Source organism: Alligator sinensis, unplaced genomic scaffold (genome assembly GCF_000455745.1).
Source record: "Alligator sinensis unplaced genomic scaffold, ASM45574v1 scaffold118_1, whole genome shotgun sequence".
Taxonomy (NCBI): domain Eukaryota; kingdom Metazoa; phylum Chordata; order Crocodylia; family Alligatoridae; genus Alligator; species Alligator sinensis.
In genome coordinates this window covers 2430999-2449258 of record NW_005841850.1, presented here as the reverse complement: position 1 = coordinate 2449258, position 18260 = coordinate 2430999, and the positions used below count along the sequence as shown (strand labels likewise).

Genomic DNA, 18260 nt, shown 5'->3' with positions numbered 1-18260 from the left:
GAAAGAGTGGCTCTCAAATACTGTAGGGCATCCAATGGAGAAATAAACCAGCTAGCTCCCACAAAAAGGCTCAACATTGGGTAAATTCTGCCAAAATATGAATTTTATAAAAATTACTGAAGAAATAATTCTGTTACTCAGGCTTATACTGAGACTCCTATTTTCATCACAAATTAACTACTTAGGGCTCTGGGAGTTTTATACAGATGTCTTCTTCCACTATTGAAATACAAAAAATCCAAAGATAGATATCGATTAGATCTTTTATGAGAATTTTCTTCTCTTTGTCTTCCTCTCTGCTTTTAACTGCATGAAGAACATTTATATCCCAAAAATGGTGCAACTGTCCAGATTACAACCCTCTGTTCCCAATGCAAACAGTCTATTTCTCCAACCTACCATCACAGCCAATGAACACTCTCAAACTTGGTTTCTCATTTGCATACCCATCCTCCCAAATTAAAAGGATTTCAAAATTTGAGGGATTTTTTTTTTTAAGGCAGGCATAGGAGAGTCAGCATCAAGATTTATGGAAATTCCTCTTTTGGCATTTCAGTAATTACAGGAGTGAAAGCTCAGCTAGATTGCCTAGACAGATGTGACCAAGACACCCAGGCTATGATGCCAATGACAAATGGGTAACTGATAAGAAGAAATGGAGAGGGCGACAGACTGAAGAACAGGTCAATATCATGCTGTCATGAAGCCATTTGAGAAACATAATTAATCTATTACTCACCTGGCATCATCATTCATTGTGCAGTGGTCAATAGGTGCCATGAAGCTCACCAGCTTGCTATGGACATGATACCTGAATAAAGCAGGAAATAGACAGCACATCAGTACTTATTAATGGAGGGAAACATCACTATCTGGATGGAAACATCCTAGTGCCCCTAATGTAGAACGCTGGCTTTATTGGTGGCTAGTGGCTAATAACTCGCTAGTCACGGTTGGTGACTGTTACTTCTCTCCCAAAATAAGGGGGGGGGGAAAATCAGGTGATTAAGTGTTCTGAACAGTGGACAGGTTGCAACACTTCACTTTCTCACAAGCAGAAGAGAAACACTCCAGCATCATTGAGCCACAAGCTAGCACGCACGTGATCACAGCAGAGAACTTCGGAGGAGGACAGAAAAGGTGCAAAGGCACAAAGAGGTGAAGTAATACAGCCAAGGTCACAGTGGCTGACCCTATCCAGGTCCCTATTTACTAAGCCATGTGCCACCGAGAGATCCAATGCCCCTCAGAGCCAACTTTACTCTCCCCACTTGGTCTGTAACTTACGGAAAGGCCCCAGGTACCTGCCGTTCAAAATCTCTGAATAGGCAACTGATTTTAAACACTAGTCATTAGATACAGAAAACTCCAAGCCAACAGCTTTCTACCTATATTGCCCTGTCAACTACCCAAGTTGGAAATGGTTTGTTGGAGCCATTGCTATTCTCAGAGCTTGAAGAATGGCAGGCAGAAAGATTCAGAAGCATTTGGACAGATACAGTCACTTTTTTACTCTGCCACCTTTGCACTCTTTTGTTCACTTGTTCAGAACCATTCCCTAGGTCAGGACTGACTTCACATGAATATTACCAAGTAAGTGCCTCTTCAGAAAGGTAATCACCTTCACCCTTAAACAAGGACTTTGGTGCCCAAACCAAGGCTTTGTCATTCCTAAAGGAAGAAGCTGTCCTGTTATAACGCTGCAGGCAGACTAACTTCAGGCCAATCACAGAGCATACATGATACCAGACAACTTTCATAGATTTCATAGACATTAGGGCTGGAAGGGACCTCGGAAGATCATCGAGTCCAGCCCCCTGCCCAAAGGGCAGGAAGTCAGCTGGGGTCATAGGATCCCAGCAAGATAATAGGATCCCAGCAAGATAACTTAGGGCAGATACCAAGCTACAAACAACAAGTCGAGGCAAAAGTATGAACAAAGTGAACACATTTTGGTCCATGAGTTAGCTTATAGGATGCCAACATATAATGTATTTGTGTGAATCAAAGCATGTTCGGGGACAATCTGTGAATTTATAAAGGGCCTTCATTATTCTGATAAATTGTCTGCCACTAATTGTTTGTTGGGGTCTACTTATTCTGCTATTTTTAAAATGAAGCCTTCCAAACCCCAGCCTAGCAGACAAAATATTAAATTACAAACACAGCAAGACATCCCAAATCACAGCTGCACAATTATTCCATGACAAAAAAGAAATATACACCTCAGATGTATCCATCCCAGGGAAAAGTATTTTATAATAGACTGGGACTGGGGACAGGGCACTTGGGACAACTGCCGAGTCCTGCCCCACTTTTGCTACCTGTTTCTCCATCTGTGAAATGGGGATGAGTTCTCTTCTCCCTAGCTAGAGTGCTGCGGGGGCAGTTGTTTCTGAAAGTGCTCAGAGCCGTGGACATTATTTTACACTGAAACTGCACCCTCCATTCAAACCTCTCAGAGCATTAGGAAAGGAAAAGACAATGATAATAATGGGCAATGATGCTGAGTTCCAACAAGAAAAATTTCCCCTTGGTGGTCTAAGAGGCCTTCCTGGCATTTCTGCGAAGGCAGCAATTCCATTTACCAGCAGTGTGGACACAGATCTGAGTGCATACGCTACACGTGCAGACTGAGCAAGTGCCATACAGTACCCACTGGCTGGGAAAGCCCATCTGATGCATGTCTACTAGTGCCCAAGGCCTGGAAATGTTGATGGCTCAAAATCATGACTTGCAGGTGCTAGGATTCTGGAGGAATACCCTCCCATGGTTTAGGCTCAACAGCTCAATGGCCAGGGTGCTTAACCTAGGAAGACAGTAAAACACAAGTTGTAAGCCCACCACCCACAGAGGACGTTTGAACTTAGATCTCTCTAAACTTTCTAGCATGGTGCTCAAACCACCACACTACAGGTCTGGCATCACTCAAGATCTTCTCTAGGACTCCTTTTGAAGCTGGCCTCCTAGGCAGCCAGGAGAGGGAATTACAGAGAGCCAGGAAGAAGCAAACAAGCCAGAGGGTATGTGGTTCACCAAGAAGGCTGCTGACTTTGACAGGTAAAGAAATGAGTTCTAGCCTGGAGCTTTACTTCCCTGTAAGGCAAACACTGCCTCCATCCAGCCTATCCAACGACTATTAAATACAAGTGGCAGTGACTGTGCTTCAAAAGGAGCACTAGAAAAGGCCCTGGATAGCCCCTGATCTGTGGTGAGAGGGTTGGAGCATTGTGGAAGTCAGAGAGATGTGGGTTCAAACCCCCTCTGGGCAAGAAGGAGCTTAGAACCTGGGTCTCTAACTTCCCAGACAAGTGCCAAACCCCTGAGCTACAAAGACCAACACGTAGGAGGGTTGCCTTCTCTCCATCACCATCATTCTGGATTGGACACCTTGCACTGAGTCTTCTACTGATGGGGGTTATGTATCCAGGAAGACTGATGGGGGTTATGTACCCAGGAAGCAGAACCACCAATTGTTCACAACTGCCAAACCTGCCACTTAAGACAACCAAACAAAAAATCGAATGCCACCCCCTGTGCTTCCATTCTTGTCACTCCGGGACTTCAACCTGCTTTACAAAAGATAGTAAGTGACAGTATCCACCTCCGACAGATAAGGAAAGCTGAAGGGCAGAGGTTGAAGTGACTCACTCCAGGGGACATACAAATAGTGACTCAGTGGTAGAGGCAAGAATTGAATGCATCCCTCCTGGCTCCTTACTTTCCCCGCTGGACTACATGGGGCGATGAGGAGATTTAATTGTGCACTGATCACACTCTTCAGGAATGACATTGTATTTTATAGATATTAATATTTTCCCTGAGGGTCAGAGCAACTTTTCTTTTTTTTTTTAAAAGAAAGAGGCAGCTAAAATGTAACGTGCAACTGACAGCAAGATTTCTGATCATTCAGGACTTCCGAAGCAAACCGATTGCACACAGCGAGAGACTCGCCCCATTATTCCTAAAGCTTTATGACTCTGACTCAGTTGTGTGATGTTGTCAGTAGTTTTGACTGAATCATGAATATACCCAATTATGTGTGATGCTGACAGAAAAGAATATTGATAGTCAATAATTATAGGCTTTTCAGGCCAACAAAGTAGCTCTTCCCTCTTTTAATAAATTATCTTATGACATCTATCTTAAAAATTGCTATGCCAAGCCTGACCCAGACTGACTCCACTGACTTTCTATCAGATGCCATCTAAACTCAAGATTTATAGTTTACTCACAAAAGGATGGTTAATGTTGCAGATTTTTCAGGAAGCAGTGCAGCTTTTCAGCGTGCCTCCGTGCCACAAACACCGCCTCTACTACAAATCATGCAGTCACTCTCAACTCAGGGAGAGTAATGCATCTGCTCTGCAAAGGGGAAAAAATTTGTATCCCTTCACCACACTTTCCCCTCTCACACCCCAACCAAGACATTTTCAGGTGTAAAAGAATAAGAAAACGGTCCTCATGTGCAGTGATCAGGAGACAGATTTACAAATGTATTTCAATACCTCAAGCTGAAGACTGGTGCCTAGAGGGTTTTCACAACAGTACCTAAGCAGGCTAAGGCATCTAATTCCCATGGACGCTCAACAGATAGGAGATAGGTGCCTTACTCATTTAGGCAGATTTGTAAGGTCTGCAAGGTATCTATCTGTACTTTATGGCACCAAAACATATTTTTGTAAACCTGGCCTTACAGGACTGAGAAATATAAATGCCACTGGCTTTCACTGGCTCTCTCAACAACCCTCCCCCCAAAAAACAAGTTTGGCAAAGCATGTTGATGGTGACATAAGGCAATCAGCATGATAAGACAAGAGCAATGCTCTTGCCGTGGGAAGGTGCTGTCACTCACCGGATTTTCCTTCCTTTGCTAGCTTTTCTGTCCACCTTCTTCTGTATTTTGCTTCGTAGCTTCTGGATGGCCAGCCACTGCCTGGGGAAGCCAAAGTGAAGGATTACACAGCACTGTTAGGGCTGTTTTAGTATAGCAGTTTTTAGGAAAGATCGCAGCATGAAGAATCTGACAAGGGTAAAAGCTATTAAGATACAGTTCTGAAGTCAAAGCCTCAAGTGCCTCCAGAATCATTTAATTCCTCCAATTTGGTAATCCCCTCCCCCCTGAGCCCCGTAAGTAACCCAGTGCCAGTTAACAGTAACTTGGTTTGTGTTAAGTCTCCCTGAACTATGCAGTGAAATCCCCCCGAGGAAGAGCTTGTGTGCACATGGCAACAAGCTGGAGTGCCCGGGAGACATTACAAAGGCTAAGGGCTTATGCAGAAATGACCTGGACTCTGGCTGCGCTCAGGGGCTGAAGCCCCAGCCGCTCTGTGGGACACAGATAAGCCCTGCCTGCCCTTGATACCCTGATCAATATTCAGTGGGGATTCATGTCTTGTGTGTACAAAGAAGCCAGTAAGGGTACAATGTGACCCCTTGTTTTTATTCATTCGCAGTTACCGATTCTTAAGAATCTTTAGAATTCAAAAGATTTTCTTCGTCAAATATAAATGCTAACGCTAGCTAATAACCGTTGCTTTTCTCGTTTGATTTAATGTCTATTACTATAGTGAGTTATATTTTGCATAAAGAAATCGTGTAGTAGAACAGACTGCCTTCCTATCTACATGTGCCACAATCTGGGACTAAGTGACAGGGGTTATATTAACTTCATCAAGTGAAGTATGCAAAAGCCAGAATCCCCTGTAAACGAGATCCATTCCTCACTTTTGGAAAACATGTATATAAAATCACAGGCAAGTGCTTCTTTCCCACTTCTTCCATTAAAACTAGCAAATCCCAAACCCGAACCACTGCATAATGCTAAACCCATTCCTTTAAGCAAATACAGACCAGAAGGAAAACAACAAGCAAGTACTGTTTAATCTCCATCTGATATTGAGAAGGGAACAAACTCACACAGAGCTTGTTCAAGTCCAAGAAGTTTTCGGGAGGTGGGGGACAAGTGCTTCTAGTCACAAACATTTTTTTTTAAAAGAAACAAGAGTCATCTTACCTGATTTACACAACAGAAACCCGACATCAGGGAAAAAAATCTAGCAAAATCCAATTACCGCAATCTTAATATAATCTTAATTACTGTAATCTATTTTATTGTAAAGTCAGATAAATGTACAATGTAATCACCACTTAAATGTAATTTTGGCTATATCATGTTAAATTATAGTGAATAGCTTTCCATAATATTCCAGACATATACAAAATAAATCTGACACACCGCACTAAAAATCGGGTAATATTTTACATGGATAAAACTTATTTCCCCAACACAAAATTTCCTAATGCATTCCCCCCCCCCAACACACACACATTCCAATATTAGTTTTCAGTGGAGAATTTTATTCCAGCATTTTCTGTTTCCCTTTCCTTTCCCCTTTTATGCTTTTCTAAATTATAGCCCTTGGCTATTTAAATGTATACTGTTCATTAGGCAGCATTTGTATTTTTTTAATTTTCTAACCACAGTACTAAAGCGAGAAATAAGAGAATTACATTTTATTTTTGGCACACAGAAACCATTCCTCTGCTTTTTTAGCTGTACTGCATCTTTTCTCAGAGCAGGGAGAGCAGACAGGGGAATGGCTTAACTGATCGCAATACAGCAAGTTCAGCCCCCTTAAAACAAAGGTAAGCCAGAGCTTGTAATGATACAGTGCCAAATTTCAACAGGGAGCAGTCACTTCATCTAGATCATGCTTGCCAGGCTGCATGAGAGAGAGCCTTCCCTGTCCCGGGGAATCTCACACAAGATCAGGGAAACAGGAAAGCAGGTCTCAACAGCCAGAAAGAAAAAACACAGGTGATTTCAAAAAGAAATAAGCCCGGCTTCAAGAGTAATAATGCTTTCAGGCATCATGTTTAAGCCATTAATTATTATTGAGGTGATTTATCTATTTTATTTATATCTATTCCTCTAGGTGCTGCACCAACAACTGAATCCAATAGTTCGAAAGTTTGTTATAAGGCCTGGACCAGCTCAGCACAGGAGCTGCTGCTTACACTGAACATCCTATCTCCAAGCAGCATTTCCAAGCAAGCCTTGCATAGCCCAGCTTTTTCCACCCAAGCAAGTCTCCTCAATCCCCAACTCCGGACAAACTCAAAGGAGCCCTGCAATACGTCTTGAAGGCTAGCAAATTCAGGTGCCAGCAGTGTGCCCCAAAACCTAGGAACTGCCAGAGAAAGTGCCTTGCTTAGCTAACCCTAAACCATCTTATTTTTACCCTGTCCTGTGCAGCTTAGTACACCTGACTGTCTCCCCAGAAGTCACTGTCAAAAACTCAAATTCAACAGGGAGGACTGTGAGGCTTTGTATCAGTGGGATCAGAAACCAATGGGAGGAAGCTGGCTGCATGGCATACAGAAGCTGAAGCTCATCACTTACCTGCCCATTGCCACCTGATCATTGGGGTCCAGAGAGCTGGTCTTGCGCTCTATGAGTTCTCTGAGAAGCTGGAGAAGGGAAGAGAATGACCAAAGTTAGGAGGACAGTACAGAACAAGAGGTAAGCATGGCCATCAAGATTTTCAAGGAGCCCTGGGGGACTCTGGCATTGAAATCCCAATGAAACAAGGCTGCCTCGCTCTCGACTCCTCTGAAAATCCCAACCCACACACCAAAGACCTTTATGTTTCCTAGGCAAGAGCAAACTTTCGATGCCAAGGCAGGAATTTTAAGTGGCACAGTGACCCCTCCAAAAAAGTACGATCAATAACACAAAACCCAACAGCAAGAGCAGGTGGATTCCTGTTAACCCCTTCGTTCAAAAAATAAGAAATAAAAGTGAGACTGGAGCATAACACAGAAAGCCATTAGGAAGACTTATAGCAGGACAGTTAATTTCAGATAGATCAATGAGTGGTGCAGCATTCCCTTCATCATTTTATGATTAGTTTAGTCCGCCCCATCAATATCAACTGAGAATCCAAAAGGTCAGGCAGACATAGAGAGGAAGGACAGCGCAGAACATTGGCTCGACCATTCACATCCCACTGCTGGGATAATGAACTAGAGATCTGGAGTCTGAGCAAGCGGGATGGTCTTGGACTGGCCAACGCTGTCTAATAAGCAGCAATGTGAAGCCATCCAGGGGAATGCAGAGCCCATTTTCCAGAGGAGCTTATCAGGGAAACAGGGTGAAACAAGCTATGACCTTTGTAGGCAGTACTTCAGGACAAATAATACAGCCAGCCCATGGAATAAGCAGGTGCAACGTGTATGAATTATCACAAAAAGTCAGATCAACAGTGCATATGCCAGTCTGTCCCTCAGTTGCTTATCCCTTAGAAAACAAACATCTCCCAGAAAGCAAATATGCAATAACATGTCCATAAGAAGAAGTTTATTTTTGATTCTAAGCATGTACTATATAGTAGAATATAAAATATATACACAGTACACACGTGGACAACTATATTCTCATTTCATCCAATCTAATGACTAATGCTATTCATTATTCGTGACTTGATGGGAATGGCACCCAATCAACCACAAGTCAGAAATCAGTGCAGTGTCCCAATAATGCTTTCAGGGGACTATGGACCCAGCAGGTCTCTCCCATCAGGGAGATCAATGCATTGCAACACCAGAGGACAGGATTGGTTCTACCAATTCCCTACCAATGAACTGGCAAGATGGCACCGAGGGGCCTTTGGCAGTTATGAATGGAGCAAGCGCGGATGCAGAAAGAGCGGGGACTCAGGAATACACAACAGGCTGAAATCTCTCCATGGAGCCTTCCCTGGACAATCTCTTTTAAAAGTGGACGCAGCCCAAAGCAGAGCAGAGAAGGTGCAATCCAGCTGGCACTTTGTGGACTTGCCCCGTTCTTTGGTTTCTGGAAGGAATAAAAGGGGCTGAGTTTTCAGAGGCTGTGGGGACTTATGCACACTGCTCCCATTAACAGTGGTTTTTCAGCAGGCAACACGCCATGAGCTGCAATGAGACCTCTGCCCCATAATCCCAAGTGCCTCTCTCCTAACCTTTATGAGGAAAAAACACTTCACAAAATAAGAGTCATGTACTGGTAAGGCAATAACATTTGCTCCAAGGACCAGCACAGCAAAATGCCTTTTACAGCTAAAGCAGAGATGCTAAAACAGGCTTTTCTATTTCCTATCCAAGCCCAGAGGAAAAGGCTTGGTTTTGATCTGTGCCTCTTCCTGCCATCTATCAGATGTGGCCTTTTGGGTACTACTGCTTACTGCCACTAGCTCTAATGCCTCGGGTATTAGTCAACCTATCCACATACAGAAGAAAAATAAACCTCGCACGACAGGGTATCTACAGGCTTCCCAAGCTGCCAGCATTTCAGCAGTAAAATTAATAAATACAGATGGACAGGTCTCATCTTGACAGGCCCCTGGAATGGAAGAGGAATCGAGGGTCATGCAGCCTGGTTGGGATCTGCCCAAGGAGGAAAGGCGTGGGGATTTTTCCCCCTGTTCCTTGCCCTTCACACCTGAAAGGAATCCAATGGTCAATCCAGATACTACAACAATGAACACAAAGGCTGCCAGCAATATTGATGGGAGCTCGATAGGCCCTTGACTACAAGGACTGAGTATGCTCCTTGTATAATACGCCCATTTATACCAGCCTGCCTCACACATAGCTTGCAGTGCCCCTCTGCTTCCCAAACCGAGCAGAGCTAGGGCATTAAAAGCTGCCCCCAAGCACTGCTCTACGGAAGAAACGCACACAACACGCGGGACGCATCTACCATTGTACTGATGAGCTACGGGGATGTAGCATCAGTGGGCACAAAGTGTGATGCCAACGCTACTGCGCAGTAGGGTTGGAAACAACCCGTGCACCTCTGGGACTGTGTAGTAACGATGGTTGCTGCGCAGTCATTTAGTATTTGCTAAAGCAAGTACCAAGTGACTGCACAATAACAACTGTGCAACTGGGGGCAGGTGTAGATGCACCCACGGATACCAATCTCCTGAACAACTCACTGAACTACACAGGTAAAGCTACCCCTCCCACCTTGCACACACTTCTAAAAAGTGCCATAAAATTAGATGGCTATAATTTGTGAGGATTTTTGCTTCTTAATAAAATAGAGACTTAAACAACGAAGGAAGATTTACACAAACCCTCCTTCAAGTCACATTTTATTGCAAGAAAGAATGGGCAATTCAAGCACAATTAAAAACCTCCCATGATTTTTTTTTTCCTTTTGCTTATTTTGGGAGATTATTGCCACAGCAATTACATTTAAAAATGCAGGGAACAGAGGCCACTGGTTTATTATCACTAGAAAACAGCAAGCTATTTCTCTGCCCTGTTTATCTGATTGATTCCCAACATCTTTCTGGCACACAATCTATCAGTTTATCTCTCCCACTTCATCACAGTCACTTCTGGCAGCTAAATACAAGATCCAAATCCAGTGTTACACAGACATACGACACAGTAAACCTATGTAACACTGCTACTCTGTAAACAGCTGCCCTTAAGGCTAAGCAAAAATGGGCTCTTGGTTTCGAGTCAATATTCTGTCAGAAGCAAGGTGGGAGGGAGAGTTTTAAAAGCCGGAAGAAATGGTGCGACTGTCTTCACCAGTTTCTTCCTAGTCTAGCAAGAAATATTCTGCTAAATATTGCACGATGTCCTCTTACATTGGCTCTTTGGCATGAGCACATAGGGAAAGCCACTGGCCGAGCCTGGGATACCACAGCCTGATAATGCACTCGCTTGCTTTGATGGCTAAAAAGTAGTGCCATTCCCTTCTACTTCTTTTCTGACTCTAGCAATTTGCATATTTAATTCACGGTTCCCTCTTCCCATGCAACAGCTATATACCGAATGCTGGCAAATGCTTTTCTGGACATCACCTTTTCCAACAGACAAGTGTGAATTACAAGATAAATAACTTGGAAGCAGCATAGTCTGGAGGATACATTATAAGTAGGGAACTCAGCAACTGTGGCTCTGCTTCCCACTAGTCTCGCACCAATGCAGCGGCCAGGTGATGTAACATCTCTGCCACGTGTCTGCACATATAAAATGGGAATATGGACCGTAGCTGTCACAAAGGTGTTACTAGACTTACACAGTTAGCATGTGCAGAAAAGTGCAATGCAAAAGCAATTATTCTGCAACAGCTATGGACAACATTGAAGGATTTATGTCTGGAATCATTCAGGTGGATGTGATCACTGATCACACTGTGAATGAGAGATGGGAATATCCCCCCTGAAAAAAAGATGGAGTCCACCTTCCGCAAGTATTCTGACATTTGATTCACATTAGCTCTCCATCTAACGCAGCTCCCAAGCTATTTCATTGCCACTGGCAAACAGTGGTGTGAAACCACCAGGATGAACACCTCCAATATAATTAAAAAGCGAGAGTCTTTCATTTAACACATTAAGTGCATGTACGTACACGCGTGACTGCATTGTGGATATATCCAGAGAGCGTACAAGGAAGAAAGGGAGCAATTTATGATAGAAGCTTTAGAAATGTTGACAGGATCCCATTGATCGGATAAGACACACAGTATATATTCTATTCATTACTCGCGCAATGTGCATGCTAAATTCTGAATCTTACTGTTTAAATTTGCACTGAGCTCAGGAGATCTCTTGGGAGACTGTCTTTTGTTCCAGTATAGAATCCTACAAGGTATGTATGTATGCATACAAAAATAAAAAAGAACAATTAGGAAAGCCACAAACAGAGTTGCTACAGTGCCACATATCAAGCAGGAAGTCTGTGAAACACCAGAAATCCAAGGTTCATTTAGAATGAACTCCCTAAATCAAAATTTTAACTACAAATGCTTTTCTATTAAAGTACTTCAGTTTTCATTACAAATGGGAACTTGTACAAGATTGTCTGCTTCTAAGTACACAAACACAAGGGGAGAATCCAATTATCTACCAGCCACAACTTCAGCAATGGTACTATCTTTGTTCAGCTCCTCATATACATAAGAAAAAAAAAAAACCCGTAGTTCCTGAAGTCACAATACCTCTGTGCACTACTCTGCTTTGCTTTGCAGGGTGTTACAATGCCAACCCTCAGACATCCATCTGGTTTCTTTATATTTGCAACAGACCTAAGCAATCTCAAGAGGGAAATGCCTTTCTGTCTCTCTCGAATGGATTAAGAGCACCACTGTGACCATAATGCATCTAATCAACGTTCACTCCAGGCTACATTACTGCAGTGCACTCTATAAGGAGCTGCCCTCATGCAGAACACTGCTGCTTGCCACCTTATGAAGCTGGGTCACAAGCATGTAATTCTCCCACGCAACCCTTTGCACCAGCTATCCCTTTTCTCTAGGATACAAGAGGAGTCAGGTAAGGGCTACAGAGTGTGCTGAATGGTCTGAGGCTGGTAGACCTGGCTGGAGGTATTGCTGCTGTCATGGTCTAAGATTAAACTCAAAACCTAAGCAGCAAGACATTTCCAGTAGAGGGCCTGCTCCAGGGGAACCATTTCTTTCTGATCAGTCACCAAGTCCAAGACCAGCCAGTTCAATATGCACCGAGTACCCCTCCTACTACACCCATTGCAGTGTGCTGAATCTCACAGGCAGCAGACGGTGGAATGAATCCTTCCTAATGTAGCTGGACTTAGGGTTCCCTGTTGCTGGTGCTGCAATGTAGGCATCTTGAACAAGAAAGGATCTGGTCTCTGCAGCAGTTGAGACACTAGGTATGGAGGGGGTCTTAAACATATTAACACCAGAGGAGTTCTTACTGTTGGGGGGGGGGGGCAGCAGGCATGGGTGATTCATGCTGGTGTCTGTTCCCCCATCTGTATGCAGAGGTGCTAACAGGGAAAGCCACATGCAACAGCAGGAGAAAAAACCAAGAGGGAATCCAGCCATCAGTCACAGCAGGGGCTGTTTTCCTGACCTTGGAGCTCAAGGTGAAAATGACCTTTCTATGCAGGGGTGACTGCAAGATTTAGGAGGTTGAGCAGCAAACAAAACAGGAGGGAGAGAGGGGGGCAGAGGGAGCAGGGACAGGAGAGAAATTAGGAAATGGAAATAAACGCCGTGAAGCATCTTATTACATCTAAATAGTGTGCGTCCTAAAGCTGAAGATATAAATCATGCTAACAATGGTTACTAAAATAAAAGTGGATGTTAGCCAGAGGCTACCACTGAAAAAGTCAGTCTAGACCTGCCTCGCTGCCTATGGTCTTTAAAGATTTGATTAGTTTTTCCGCTTTCTAGTTCAGTCTTGCATTCAGTCCATGCTCCAGAGCCAGCTAGGGCCCAGGATACAGAATGAATGATAAATTCATTTACTGAATAAAGTAACACTGTTTTCGCAGCACAAGACCTAGAACACTTCCAAAGCTGTAATATTTCATTAAGCTTGGCGATTCTGGCTAAAATTTATTAGTCAAAACAGAAAACTCTCATCAGACCCCATATATTCCATTAGGAGTGATATATGGTGTCGCCCAATGTCTAATTATTAACTAGGAAGTGTAAGTAAATCACTATCAGCATTAAGCCCTGATGTGTGAAGACAGAGTTGGAGTTAAGCAATTTCAGCAGTAAAAGGCTTTTATTTGAATCATTTGCTTTTACCCTCCCCACTCCCACCTCCCCCCAAAAAGCTAATATAATTATATTTTTAAATGAACACCACAAAATTACAGTTGTAACTAAGAGGAGTAACTTTGCCACTCAACTCACCACTCCCAAAGAAGCAGTAACCCGGAGGCTGGACCTGGATTTTATAAGCTATGCCACAGTATTCTGACAAGGACATGGCAAATGGAATAAAGGCCCTCACATCTTTTAGCAGTTTTATGTGCCTTTGGTACCAGGTGGAAGCATTTGCTGAAGTTAATGGCAGCACCTGTGCAGTTAAGAATTTAGTAAAACCTCACACCAGAATGAGAGAGGCTTTATAGCTACACACTTCAAACTAACCTTAGTGCCACAACCATGGAATTCACTGAGCCACTACCATGCAAAGGTACAACACTATTTCAATTCAGGTTTACAGTCTCCTAGCTCTATAGGGAAGTCACATTACTTAGGTTTGGGTACAGAAAAAAGAACCCATTACAGCGAGTTAAAACATGCATGGAGCTTTGCCACATATCCGCTGCCTTGCAGTAACCACCTATGTGCCTGCCCAGTGTAAGTCCCTATCCTGTTTTCCTTCTCTGCAATTTGTTCATTTGTCCCTACCGTTACATTCTCTGTAGTTAATTTTGAGAGCGGGTTACTAGCCTGTTAACATGCATTTTATAAGTCACAGTCCCTGCTCGCCTCTTTTGTTTTAATATAAAATTCTTATATCAATTCAAGCAAACTTTTTCAACCCTACCTGAAAAAACTTGCTATATTAAGAGGTCTTAAAAAAACAAAAAACTGTGTTACAGAAAAAAGGAAAATTTTCTTGTTTGTCTTTCAAAAGACAAAACAGGCATGCACCGCTGTCCCTCTTGCCTGCTGAGTTCATGGAAGAAATAAAGTCACTCTTGCTCTGAATTGAAAGTTGACAGAGCCGTCCAGACCTATGATAAAACTAACGGCTCAACTGAGTATGCCCTAATCTAGACTTTTCCCTGTCATTCTTTGGAGACATACTGTAAAGACAAAAATCATATTTTCCCCCTTATCTGTGCTTCTAACGTTACCCATGATTAATAAAACAGCATCAATAGTGATAAATAAAGCTGTATTTTACAGTTCTTTCTGTTTACTTTTTGCAACAGCCTACTTGGATAGGGACACTAATATTCTCTTTCAAGATCCCATACACTAATGTGCTCTATTCCTGGATTTCTAGCAATGCCATAGAAAATTAAGACCCACTGATAGTGTATTCACTTTTAAAATCACCATTTTTTGTATTGGGTTTGCTATAATCTATTCTGGAATGCAAAACCACAAACTGCAAGTCTAAACCTCTCCACAGCACCTTTTTAAATATTCCACTGAAATTAAGTTATGTACAGAAAAGGCTAAAGGCTGTGGATTCTGTTTTCTAATAACCCATTAAGAGAAGTTCCAAATCAAGCTTTAAAACGTGTTATTAACCATCTACTGAGCCATTTGAAAGATACATGCCTGTGATAAGAGTATTGTATTGCCATTAACCTATGGGATGGTTCGAGACATCTCTTATTCACACAAAACTCTAAATGCATCTAATTAAAGCCACAAGATCAGCTGTCCATATTAATCACTCACCAATTTAATTAAGGTAAACCAGCTTGTCAGAAAGCTAGTCTTCTCTCTATTCTTCACAATTATCGACTTTTAATAGTTCACTGGATTAGTAATTACTTGTTTATGGCATTATCAAATACCTGGGAGACACAAAAACAGTATGTGACCGGGAACTGTTTTTAATGTACTCTTGCTTGGAATTTGAGGATAAATTTAATGCCGTCAAATTAAGTTTTTTAAAAAGGGCACACCTTTCAATTTAAAGGACTGTAAAACTCACAAGAAAATCATATTAAGCTGGAAGCATCCTCATAAGCATTTGAGATCTGGAAGCTGCTTTTGTGACAAACATAGGTTAAACTGTTCTTTGAGATAAAAACTAGACGTGAACAAGGGCTTAGTAAAATCACTACTTTTTTTAAATGAATTGCTAAAATATATATATAGTATCTTATACAGAACATCACATAGAAGTTGCTAAAGTCAATATTAGGAGGGTCTGTCCCTGTGCCTGTGTAAGGGAGCTATCTGCCCCCCAAAGAAATGTACCCACATCGAGGGTGGAACGCAGCATGTGTTTATCAGTTCGCACAAACCTGATGCAACACTTTAGGGGTAGGTGCTCTCCAGAACACTACCAATTCACCTATTTCACCCAATGAAATGCCACCATCGGTATTTGAAAATATGAGGGCTCCCATTCAAGCAGATCCACTGTGACCCTGCTTGGCTGATGAGAAATGGGGTGATCACAGCACAAGATAACATGGCTGCAGGCAATTTTAAGAAGCAATAATGTACAATGCAATACAAGCCGGATCGGGAAAAGCTAGGTATATTTCTTAATTCTCCATAGGCATACCTGCTGCCATCAATGATGAACATTTGTTCTGGGAAGAACTGCTACCAATGGAACTCTTAGCATATGAACATTAACCTAATTCCTGTTGGAGATAAACCAATTTCAACCCTCTTCCTTACTAAGGGAGTATTTCAACCTAATAATAAAATCTCCACAGTAATATGTCAAACCTGCAGTACTCCAGTGGCCAGCTGGAAAGTTGAGTCTTAATACCGCAGTATCTAGTAATGAATTGTAAGTAAAAAGAGCTTCTAAAACAAAACGAAAGAGCTTATTAAATCTTACAATCATGTGTGAATTACAGTGTTGGGTAAAGACAAATGGAGTCCAGGCACACATTGCTTTTAGCAATAAAGATCTTTCTGAGGCTGTTTATTGTATTTTCCAGTGTACAAGTGGTGTTTTCCCTCCAAAATTAAGATGCATCTTATGCACCACAGCTATATGTTGAAAAATAATTTAAATAATTGTAATGAAAATTGATCAAAATTCAAATCAAACTTGTGTTAAATAACTTTTCCTACAAAATTTTAACCCTCTTAGGGGGATATTCAGAATCATACAATACTATACACAGGTGTGCCTTATCATTATAAAATATAGTAATTATTCTTGCACAACATCCCTAAATAAAAGCAGCTTTGTTCCACTTATAAGTAGCTGAGAAAGAGAATGTAACCATTCAATGTGGCGCATAGGAATAAAAAATTTTAAGTGAAATTATTTTTCCTTTCCTACAGTTCATTACTAGATTGTCTGCTTGTAAAACTGAACTACGAGAGAAAACAGGGGTCAGTAGAATTAATTGATGAAACAAAAATGGTCAAATCCTGAATCATCCCACTAGGCCTCCAGGGCAAGTTCCACTGAATGCCACGGAGGGTCTGGAAGAGAAGATCCTGCTTTCCTGGAGGCGAGATGCAATCTTATCACTCCAGGAGCACAACCTGGAACAAAACCTGGGTTCTACCTCAGTGTCCCTAAGCGAGGGGCACGACAAGTCTCTCACTGGGGTTGTAGAGAGGCAGCAGCAAGGCACCAGACTACCATGCGTAGACCCTGAGATGGTGCAGAGTCATTTGGAAGAACTGGATGCCTTTAAGTGGGCAGGCCCAGATGAGCTCCATCCGAGGGTGCTGAAGGCACTGGCCGACATCATCGCAGAGCCACTGGCGGGAATATTTGAAAGCTCGTGGCGCACGGGCCAAGTCCCGGAGGACTGGAAAAGGGCCAACGTGGAAGGAGGACCCGGGCAACTATAGACCAGTCAGTCTCACCTCCATCCTTGGCAAAGTCTTTGAAAAAATTATCAAGGCTCACATTTGTGAGAGCCCGGCAGGACAAATTATGCTGAGGGGAAACCAGCACGGGTTCGTGGCAGGCAGAACGTGCCTGACCAATCTAGTTTCTTTTTATGACCAGGTTACGAAACGGCTGGACACAGGAGGAGGGGTGGATGTCGTATACTTAGACTTCAGGAAGGCCTTCGATACGGTATCCCACCCCATGCTGGTGAACAAGTTAAGAGGCTGTGACTTGGATGACTACACAGTCCGGTGGGTGGCTAATTGGCTGGAGAGCCGCACCCAGAGAGTCGACCTGGAAGGGTGTGGGAAGTGGGGGTCCCACAGGGTTCGGTCCTTGGACCGATACTCTTTAATGTCTTCATCAGTGACTTGGACAAGGGAGTGAAATGTACTCTGTCCAAGTTTGCAGATGACACAAAGCTATGGGGAGATGTGGACAAGCCGGAGGGCAGGGAACAGCTGCAAGCAGACCTGGACAGGTTGGACAAGTGGGCAGAAAACAACAGAATGCAGTTCAACAAGGAGAAATGCAAAGTGCTGCACCTAGGGAGGAAAAATGTCCAGCACACCTACAGCCTAGGAAATGACCTGCTAGGTGGCACTGAAGTGGAAAGGGATCTTGGCGTCCTAGTGGACTCCAAGATGAACATGAGTCGGCAGTGTGACGAAGCCATCAAAAAAGCCAATGGCACTTTATCATGCATCAGCAGATGCATGACAAATAGGTCCAAGGAGGTGATACTTCCCCTCTATCGGGCGCTGGTCAGACCGCAGTTGGAGTACTGCGTGCAATTCGGGGCACCGCACTTCAAGAGGGATGCGGATAACCTGGAGAGGGTCCAGAGAAGGGCCACTCGTATGGTTAAGGGCCTACAGACCAAGCCTTACAAGGAGAGACTAGAGAAAC

At 43.0% G+C, this 18260-nt stretch overlaps 1 protein-coding gene across 3 annotated transcripts in view; it reads right to left on the bottom strand.

Moving 5' to 3' along the window:
* The window catches only part of AATF (apoptosis antagonizing transcription factor), an 89587-nt gene that overhangs the window by 21170 nt on the left and 50157 nt on the right, over positions 1–18260 (bottom strand). For 2 of the 3 annotated variants that reach the window (XM_025210228.1, XM_025210239.1), the window contains exons 9-11: positions 7406–7473; positions 4856–4936; positions 740–811 (exon numbers count right to left, since the gene is read on the bottom strand). In XM_025210228.1, coding sequence (XP_025066013.1) covers positions 740–811; positions 4856–4936; positions 7406–7473 — 221 coding nt within the window. Of the gene's footprint in view, positions 1–735; positions 812–4855; positions 4937–7405; positions 7474–18260 lie in introns of those variants that run through there. The other variant, XM_025210248.1, reaches the window with a different exon arrangement.